Here is a 10,070-nt window from a genome sequence, read left to right as displayed (position 1 = left end):
CCTCATGAGATCCACAGACTGAATGTCAGTGGCTAGGGCATATAAAGACAAGGCAGCAGGTGTGTTTATGATTAAGTTTGATAGATATTTGCCATCTCAATCAATCCAACTGTTCCCAGTCCTCATTTAGCAGCCCTGCCTCAAAGGGAAGGAAGTAAATAATGTAAAGCAATATTACATTATGTCTCTACAATATGTAATTTATTGTATTATGTTCTCCACTCTGCACATGCACATGAATCATTAATAATTCATGTCGTAGTGGGTAACCTCCTACACTCCCACATGATCTAAATAAACAGCCTATGGCTTTCTCCATGCGTCCTCATTGATAACCTCAGGATGTGTTTCTTTGATTAAGAGGAAGAGAAAGTCATTAATTATAGACGAATGCGATTAATTATTTTTTCTGCCCCCGCTTCTGTCAGATCTCCCTGTTGCCCCAACTCTATCCTCCTATTGACCCACTGTGATCCACGCAGTGCAGGAAGAGACCCCAAATATGGCTTCAGGCTCATTACTAAAACATCATGTTGGTAATGCCGTACCCTTTGAGAAAAAACACCATTTGGTTCTCCGCCTGCCCTTTCTTGTTCAACATGTATCCTCACCACTCAGTGTTTGGTCTCGGGGCAGCATATGTGTCTGCAGGGCTTTGTAGGGCTTGGACAGGTTAAATATTTGCAAATTAATTTCATGCATTGTAATCAGCCATTCTGACAACAGGTTTATACTTTCAAACATAGGAGACCAGCCTGCTTCCACATTATAGCCAAATAAGTTTTCTCTTACAAATCGGATTTATTTTTCTAATACTAAAGGGGTAGTCAGTCCCATTTGTGATGAGGTTAAGCTGCAATGATCTTTACTCAACTGTAATAAACACTACTGTATAATCTCTTACGGTAAATGAACGCTCCTGATGGTGGACAAGTAAATATCAGTATTTATCTTACAAGTGAGCACTGCAGGAAACATTCGCCAAAAGGACCAGTCAAGCATAACTTCCTTCTGTGTATCTTTGGTTTTTTATTTATTTATTTCCTTATTTAGTGATGTTTTGCTTTTCTTAAATCACTAAATTACAATCTCAGAAAATAGGACAGTTTGCTCTTCGGGAGTTCTTTGGATAGTTTAAGGTTCTTAGCTTATTTTTAATTGTTCTGCCTGAATCCCTTTCTGATAGGAAACACTCTGTTTTAGGGTTCAACACAGAAACTTCACCAACCCCACCCCTCACCCCTAAAAGTGTAAAAGACCAAAACCACACATAAACAGTATAAAATTCACAGAATAGAATGAATCATTGACATAAATAATTATAATGCATCAATTTATTTTTCCAATTGCTCCAGGGACATATGTTTAATCTTGAACTTGAACTGCATGATCCTGTAGGTTCATTCTGTACAACATCAAAAAAATTAGACCCCGTATCACTGAACAGGCTACATAGCTACTAGTCCAGGCCCTTGTTATCTCAAAACTGGACTAATACAACACACTACTCTCGGGCCTCCCGGCTAGCTCCATCGGAACCCTTCAGATGATTCAGAATGCAGCAGCACGCCTTGTCTTCAACCAGCCCAAAATAACCCATGCCACATCCCTCTACATCTCCCTCCACTGGCTTCCTGTAGGTGCCCACATCAAATTCAAAGCCTTGATGTGCACCCCCCACCACCACATCAACACACTCCACGAGGTTTATGTTCCCTCACGCAACCTGAGATCAGTTAACAACTGACACCTGGTTATGCCTTCTCAGCGTAACACGAGGTCCCTTACCAGAACCTTCAAACTGACTGTCCCTCAGTGGTGGAATGAACTTCCAACTTCAGTCCGGACAACAGAATCTGTCACTATCTTCAAAAGACCCACCTCTTCCGTGAATACTTAACTAACCTCCAACTTGTCCCTCCCCCCTTACATATTTAAAATAATAATAATAATAATAATAATAATAATAATAATAATAATAACATTCTGCACTTACACTGGGTTTTACACTCCTACTCTGCACATTTTGCTTCTCTGGAACTCAATTATAAATATTGTATGGTAGCACTACTTGTATTTTTCTCTGCTTGATATAGTATTCTCTCTCTCTCTATATATATATATCTATATTCTCTATATATTCTCTGCTTTGGTTTTATTTTCTCGTTTGTATGTCTCTTTGGATAAAAGCGTCTGCTAAATGAATAAATGTAAATGTAACTCGGGTTACTCTCTGTGTGGTGTTTTTCATGTTCTCCTTCACGTTTGCATTGGATTCCTCTGGGTTCTCTAGTTTCCCCGAGGTGTAAATTAGTGAGCGTTTGTGTATGTTTGTGTGTGTGTATGGTCTCCTGCAATGGACTAGCATCTAATCCAGGGGGGATTCCTGACTTGCACTCAGTGTTCTCAAGATTCTGAGTCTCTAGATCTACCATGACCCTGACCAGGACAAAAATTGTTATTGAATGTTGCCAGTTGTGTGCGAATACATGCATACCTGGTTTGCATGATTTGATGTGTTTGGTGTTAACACACTTGTATTACGCAGTGAATACTGGAATAGACTTAAATACAACAAAAAGAAAAAATACAACTAGCAGTGGGGCACATTGGCTTAGTGGTTAGCACGTTTGCCTCGTACTTTAGGGGGTGAGAGTCTCACCTTCGCCTTGTGTGCGTGGAGTTTGCATGTTCTCCCCATGCTTTGAGGGTTTCCTCCCCCAGTCCAAAGACATGCATTGTAGACTGATTGCCATTTCCAAAGTAAATGTGTGTGTGATTGTGCCTTACGATGGGTTGGCACACCATAAAGGGTGTGCCCTGCTTCGTCCCCTGAGTTCCCTTGGATAAGCTCCAGGTTCCCTGCAACTCTGTGTAGGATAAGCAGTACAGAAAATGGATATATGAATGGAAATATGATTAGATAATCATATAAACATATAGCTCTACAGTAGAGTAGATTATACTCTAATATGCAATGCGATGTGTGAGTTTTATTATAAATTACAGACAAAGCTTACACTATTAGACAAAAAACCTTCTTCAGGGGTTCTTTGTATAGGTAAGGAAACACTAGGGTTCTATAAAGAACTTAGAACTTGAGGGTTCTTCCTGAGGGACAACCCTTAAGTGTCCTAGATTAAGCGTTTGTCCTATGAGCATGCACACCTGATAAAAGGGTCATTTCCAGCAATTAATTTGAGTAAAATCCCAGCAGATGTTTGATATTTGAATACATTGCATGGGGATTTATAATTTAGAGACTTGTGAGTTAATTATGGTCTGTTGTTGTTTCTTCTGATTCTGTTTGAATATGTGTAAAGCTCAAGTTCCGTAGAACATTACAACATGGTATGTTGACTTTTCGAATGCTCTTCTAACCGTTCTGCGGCATTCCTTGCCCATTATTATGTTCAATATTTACTTTAGATACCGTGTGCTTATGTGCAATTCTGATGCTGCACCAATCCTTCCCAGCATTTTACGAAGGTGGCAAAAAAAGCATGTGTTCAAAGCTTAATATTTAGGAGTATATGCATTATGCACTTCATTTCATGCATAATGAGTCACTGAGTAGTTTATCTTCTTCAATATTTGAGGAAAATATTTACTGTAAGCTGCACAAACAAGAAGAATTCTATAAAATATCATAGTGTTCATTTAAAATCAAATGGTCTGCCAGACTCTTTATGATTGCTGTCATAGGTACTTATCTGTTTTTCAGCCATGAGAATACTCCTACAAGGGACCTTTGAACAGTGGTACAGAGCTAGTCATTTTCACCACAGGAAGTGTGCCTGGTCTTTTCCAAGCTATTACACGGCTTTCTACTCAAGTGTAGACTCATTCTAGTCAAACTGCACTTGTTGCATGGTCTTCATCTCAAAAAAAAAAAAAAAAAGAGTAGAATTGTTTCTTTAAAATTGGAACTATCCCATTTCCCAGACTTCTAAAATGTTGTTGTAGTTGGTGGCGATGATGACGATGATGATGATGAGTTATGGTCTGTAAGTTCAGTGTGGGTGGCCACTAATGTCTCCATTAATCATCTGTGCATCACTGCTAACCAGTCAGATGCCCCCCCTTTCCCCCTTTAAGAAGCTCATGTAGGCTGTGAGACAGTTCTACCAAGGCTATCTATGTAATTACTTCCTTGCGAGATTACATTCTCGCCAATGGCTCTGTCAATTAGGCAGCCAGGCATAAAAAAGGACAATAAGGCCCTACTTAGCAAAAACGAAGAGTTCAAACAGATTATGTCAACAAAGATGACATTTTAGTATGTTGAACACGCACACGCACAGGTGTACATATTGTAAAATAAAATACTGGATATACTTTTATACACTTTACTGAGAAAAGGCTTTACTGAGAGCAAATTAATACAACATGTTTTCACTAATATTCTTTTCTCCAGTGTACAGTATTTAGAAAACAATGTTTTTACTGATGATTTGTTGTTTGTTCTTTTTATCTGGAAGCAAATAAAAAAAAATATATCACATATTTTTTTCACATATTATCACAAAGAACCATCTGAAAGAATGATCTGTGTGGGTTTTGAACATTCACACTATTTGCAGAGATGTCATTTGATTGTCTTAGGTTCTGACGTAGTTACTTCGTATGGCTATATTTTCCACTGATAATGTCCTGTCAAGTCCTGATGCACTTCCTCATTTGATTCATCCAAGGCAAACATTCAGAGGTCAAATTCATACCTGACAATTATTCCTACACTGACTTGGAATGAACAAGGGTATTATTAAATGGCACTGCATCAAGAGATAAAAAAATTGAAGGGTTCTGTGGATAGTTAAGAGTTTTAAGCTTAGAAAAAAACATTTCTACTTGGAATTCATTCTCATAGGAAAACACCGTCTTAGGGTAGGATATAAAACCTTCAAGGGTTCCTCCAGAGTGACAAGCCAAAAACCGTGAGGGTCCCAAAATCAGTGAGGTGATATGACGTTATATATTTGCACTGGAATTTGATCTTGACTTTGGACCGTATTTTAGCATCTTTAATTTGAGAAATCTGAGTCCATCTATACATCCATTTTCTGTACCGCTTATCCAACACAGGGTCATGGGGTGGGGGGGCCTGGAGCCTATCCCAGGGGACTCGGGGCACAAGGCGGGGGACACCCTGGATGGGGTCCCAACCTATCACACACACTCACACACTTTACACACTACGGCACTACAGACAATTTAGAGATGCCAATCAGCTTACAACACATGTCTTTGGATTGGGGAGGACACCAGAGTACATGAATGAAACCCCTTAAGAATGGGGAGAAAATGTAAACTCTGCAAACACAAGGCAGGGGTGGGAATCAAATCCCCAACCCCAGAGGTGCGAGGCAAAAATAAACTAACAAAAATAAATAAATAATATTATTCAGAAGATAAATCTTTGTTTATCTATAAACATGTAGCAATGTGGGTGGTTGTAGTGGGTAGTATTGCTGCCTCACAGGTCCAGAGTCCCTGCTTCAAACCTGAGCTTGCGTTTCTGTCTGTGTGTGGTTTCACATGTTTTACCCATGTCCACTGGGTTTTCCGGTTTACTCCCACCTCCCAAAAGCATACGTTGACATGGATTGGCTGCTTTAACTTATCAATAAGTGTGAATGGATATGCTAATGTGTGCATGGTTCCCCATCCAGGGTGTATACCTGTCTCATGCCTAGTGTTCCTGGGAAAGGCTCCAGATCCACTACAACCCTGACCAGGATAAATCAGTTACTGAAGATCAGTGTAGTAATGTTTCTAATAATCCAAATGACATTGTATCCATCATGTTAAGAGGTTATGCAATTATTGTTGTGTGTGACATTGAGGACTAGTCAAAGTTAGGAGCATTGCTGATCAAATTGCAACACATTATAATATTTATATAAGACTTCGGTGAATTAATTTCTGTAGTAATGCTTATAGTAATTTGTTGATTGCTTAGAGGCTTATTTTCATATTATCAGGAAAATTATAATGATAACATTCAATCCAAGACTTTATCACTACATGTCATGCTTCTATATAAGCGAATGGAACTTACTGCTGTGTTTAAAGAAATGGCACCCTGATATCTAAAGTCATGAAATGACGTCAGTGGGTGACCAAAGCGCGCGCTGCGGGGTTTTCTTTTTATGGAACGCCTTCGCACCCTGTGATGTCAGGATCTTCATTTGCGTGACACGGAGACTATATAACCGCAAACCACATCTACACAGACACGGCTGATTGGACTTAGCTGATGCAGCGATCATCTATGCGGATATCTGCTCTGACAGGATATCGAGGTACAGCTTTAACCGTGAGCTCCTCTTCTAACGCATCCAAGTGACTCGGCCGTGCGCCTCACCTGTGCCTCAGGCGATTTATTAGCTCAGGTAGGTGCAATACTAGTGTACACAGTGCCTTAAAAAAAAAAAAAAAAAAAAAAACACTGTAGGTGTGGAAAATCATGTGGTTTTGAATGTAGGCTTGATATTTTAAAGCTTGATATCTTACAGTATTTAGCAACCTACACTTTACAAATGTATAAGCTTGAGCACGGTGATCCAGAACGCACCAGAAGTGAAACGCACCAAAAAGCCATATTTGTTCCAGCTGAGAAATAACAGGTTTAAATTAGAGATCCATGTCAACATTAGATGACAAATCACAAAAAAGCTGTATGTTAGAGTCATCTCATTTGCATCTAAATGAATGGAAACTAAATCATCAGCCCTGTATGGCAAAACCTTTCCATTACGCACAAACTCATATCAAGAGCTTTTCCCTCTTCTGTGGATATTATTTCCCATATTTTTATCTTCATACCTGAAATGTGTTACATCCTTTTGTTTGATACTACGTTCGCCTTCCTGCTATGCATGATTTCCAACCACTGGCAGTATCATCACGAGGAAAAGGCGCTCCGTGCAGGATCTGACGATTTACATATCTTTACGCATTCGCTCGCGTGGTTGTTTTTAATTATTTATTTCTTTTTAATGTTTATTTTCGTTGACCTGAAAAATGCACACTTCAAAGCTCATTTTCAACTACGTGTAGCTATTTGGTTATGAGTGCCAAACAGATTTTGTTCAATGCGCAAAACATATGACTCTCACTGGAATGGGAGAAGTCAGGGATGGAAAAAAAATAAATAAATAACAGAAATAATATTTATATGCAGGTTATGCACCTGTTCACGTGAAAGATATTTAGTATGTATACAACACAACACATTACGTTTGCTCTATTTTTTTATTTATTTATTTTTTTTAAAATTAGAAAATGTATGGTTGCCAGATTGGAATTTCTCAATGACTATGCTCTTAGAAAATGTTAATACGTGTTCTTCAGTGGGTTCTTTGTATTGTTAAGGGTTATTTGCTTCTGAAAAAAAGTTCTAGTTTAGATGAATAAACACTTTATTGTTGGGTTGTATGTAGAACATTTAAGGGTCCCCTGAGGAACATCCAAAGAACGTGGATTTCAACCTTCCCCATCACCCAAAAAAGTGTCATTGCGGTTTAACGTCCCAATACAATCTCAAATTGTAATACTGAATCATAAACGTGAGAATAAAAGCTAACTGTGCTTTCATTTGGCACTTCTTTTCTCATTCATTTCCTTTTCTCCAAAAAAAAATTGTGAAAGAAGTGTTAGTGGCACATATAGTAACATAAGATACTTTGTTTATTAATTTGCATTTATTTACTAACACACTTTGGAGGGAAATTTATCCAATCTGGTAAGCGAGAGAGAGAGAGAGAGAGATGATGATGATGATGATGATGATGCGTTAAAAGACCAGTATGATCTTTACGCATTACGCACCGCATTATACATTGTAACAGATGCTTTGCTTTATTTATTTCAGCTTAGTAACATAGTGCATATTAACCACAGAACACTTTCTATTGTTTTCTCTCCTCAGACTGTGTGTGAAAATGTACCGAGGACTGCTGTTGGTGTTCCTCATCCTTCTGGTTGAGACTCGGCTCAGTGAGTCGAGCTGCGCGGAACAAGAGACGCAGAGATCAGCCTCGGACGTAAGTGAATTAACATTACCGTAAAGCAGTATATGTTTTGTTTGTTTGTTTTTGTTTTGTTTGTTTGTTTTTGTTTGTTTGTTTGTTTGTTTTTATGGGGGGGGGTGATTTTTTGGTAGCATCATGTTCTCCAGTCGTTTTTTTGTTTTTTGTTTTTTTGTTTTTTTGCCCGCAGGAGAGTTCAAGTTTCCGACTCGCGACTCGTAACTTGCTGAAGCGGTATCACGACATAGACTACGACAGTTTTGTTGGACTGATGGGCCGCAGGAGCGCCGGTGAGAAAGCATTTTAATCTTCTTCATGATTGTAGTGATTATACCATTGCACGAGATGCTTAGACCATGTTTTTAGGATTGCTAGATTGGTTTGGCTCAATAATAATAATAATAATAATAATAATAATAATCACTGTAAACCACCCCAAACATGAACCAGAAAGATAAAAAGACACGACACAAACGCAACCCTAGTCCTATTTACCATCCAAGACCATTTCCAGTCCTTTTTCCTAATGTGTGATTAAGATAAGTTCCTTTAAGTGGTAAAATCTGAAAGTATTATTTGCATTCAGATGCTGCTGCTGCTGCTGAGGACCAGTCTCAGCGTAAAAGTAAGACCATCCTCCTTTCTAATTTCCACTCATTATAATTCTCCTTTCCACAGAAATGGTCTCGTTTCATGCTTTATGGTTTGATTTCAGGAGAAATGCATGACATCTTTGTGGGACTTATGGGACGGCGAAACAGTGAAGATGGTGAGAATAGATTTAAGCCTAAGTACCTGCATCCGTTTTAAGAATTCGTAAGCACATTATCTCCTCGACAAGCCTATAGGCAAATCCCCAGTGCTGAATTAACACCTGTGTAAATCCATCTGGGTTTCTGCGTTGTTAATTCACCCCTGAGATTTTCACATGTGAAATCCCATCAGCTTAGATGTGTTTTACTTACACTGACAGACACTGAACGTCCATGGAGAAAAGACTACCCAGAGACACGTGGCCTGTTCTTTAACAAGTGCAGACTGAGGTTAGTGTTGTATCCGGCCTTGAAAACTGCAGCACATGCATGCATTATTGCTAACTAATACCAGTGTTTTTCATTTGCAGGTTTCGTCGTGGGTTATAGGCAAAAATCCTCTGGACCAGCTGTTCCATTCTCACAGGATGAACTCCTTTTCATGACACACTTTGCAAAAAATAAAAAAAAGAGTCAAATAATTACACAATAGCAATTATTCTAAATTATATTTGTCGAAGGATGATGATTTATGTTGAACTGCAACTAGAACTTACATAGATTTGTATATACCAGTAGCAGTATATAAATCTCTAGAAACAACATCTTTATCTGACTATATTTATTTACCATATTAACTTTCTAATGTAAAAAAAAAAAGCATAATTTTTGTAAATAAATGTATTATTTAATTGAGCTCATCATTGATACACAGAGAACATTGTATATGTTGGTGCATCAATATATTTGAAGGTCTAATAGCCTCAGCAGCACAAAACAGGGGATGCTGTGTTTAAAATCCAGTTATTCTGTGTGCTACATATTAAGATTTCACATGTAGCATAATGTAGAGAACAGATTTTAGAAATGGAGAAAAATTCACACAATGAATATGATTTGCATGATATTAGGTATAGTTGAAATGTGCAGGCTCAAGGCCATCTGGTATTTTTATCGTGTGTGTGTCTTATCGGGTTATGTGTGTAACCAGCAGCAAGTCTTTCACATGCAACTTATGGCAGAGGAGCCATAAAAATGACTTAACAGTATAGAGTTGAATGGCAGTGATGTGTGGAATTACTCAGTTTCAGGTGGAACATGTTGAAAAATAAATACAGACTGACATTTTAATTTCTCTCATGCCATGTCCAGTGCTCATCAGCTTTGATATGGTTCATAGACAGTAGATTTTGGTGGATTAAATGGTTAAAAAGATCAAAGAAAAAAAAAAAAAAGTGTTATACAGTAGACACTCCAAAAACATTAACATCAAACACTGGAATGT

The 10,070-nt window shown here is 38.3% G+C and overlaps 1 protein-coding gene across 2 annotated transcripts; it reads left to right on the top strand.

The window, feature by feature from the left end:
• Positions 1-6,314: 6,314 nt before the first annotated feature.
• Positions 6,315-10,047, top strand: tac3a (tachykinin precursor 3a). Of its 2 annotated transcripts, none has more exons than XM_053643662.1 (6): positions 6,315-6,395; positions 7,934-8,048; positions 8,224-8,323; positions 8,620-8,658; positions 8,749-8,802; positions 9,007-10,047. In XM_053643662.1, the coding sequence occupies exons 2-6, from the start codon at positions 7,947-7,949 to the stop codon at positions 9,132-9,134; spliced, it is 423 nt and encodes a 140-aa protein (XP_053499637.1). In that variant the 5' UTR covers positions 6,315-6,395; positions 7,934-7,946; the 3' UTR covers positions 9,135-10,047. The 2 variants fall into 2 exon arrangements, with proteins under 2 accessions (XP_053499637.1, XP_053499638.1); XM_053643663.1 differs by lacking the exon at positions 6,315-6,395 and having other exon boundaries at positions 6,904-8,048; positions 9,007-9,076; positions 9,157-10,047.
• Positions 10,048-10,070: the final 23 nt, after the last annotated feature.

This window comes from Ictalurus furcatus, chromosome 15, assembly GCF_023375685.1.
Source record: "Ictalurus furcatus strain D&B chromosome 15, Billie_1.0, whole genome shotgun sequence".
In the NCBI taxonomy this organism is placed as follows: domain Eukaryota; kingdom Metazoa; phylum Chordata; class Actinopteri; order Siluriformes; family Ictaluridae; genus Ictalurus; species Ictalurus furcatus.
The sequence above is the reverse complement of the archived record's forward strand: the minus strand, read 5'-3'. Positions and strand labels throughout refer to the sequence as shown.

Coding starts and splice junctions, on each gene's coding strand:
- tac3a (XM_053643662.1), top strand. CDS start 7,947: ATGTACCGAGGACTGCTGTTGGTGTTCCTCATCCTTCTGGTTGAGACT. Junction 8,659..8,748: donor GGACCAGTCTCAGCGTAAAA/GTAAGACCATCC, acceptor GTTTGATTTCAG/GAGAAATGCATGACATCTTT. Junction 8,803..9,006: donor ACGGCGAAACAGTGAAGATG/GTGAGAATAGAT, acceptor TTACACTGACAG/ACACTGAACGTCCATGGAGA.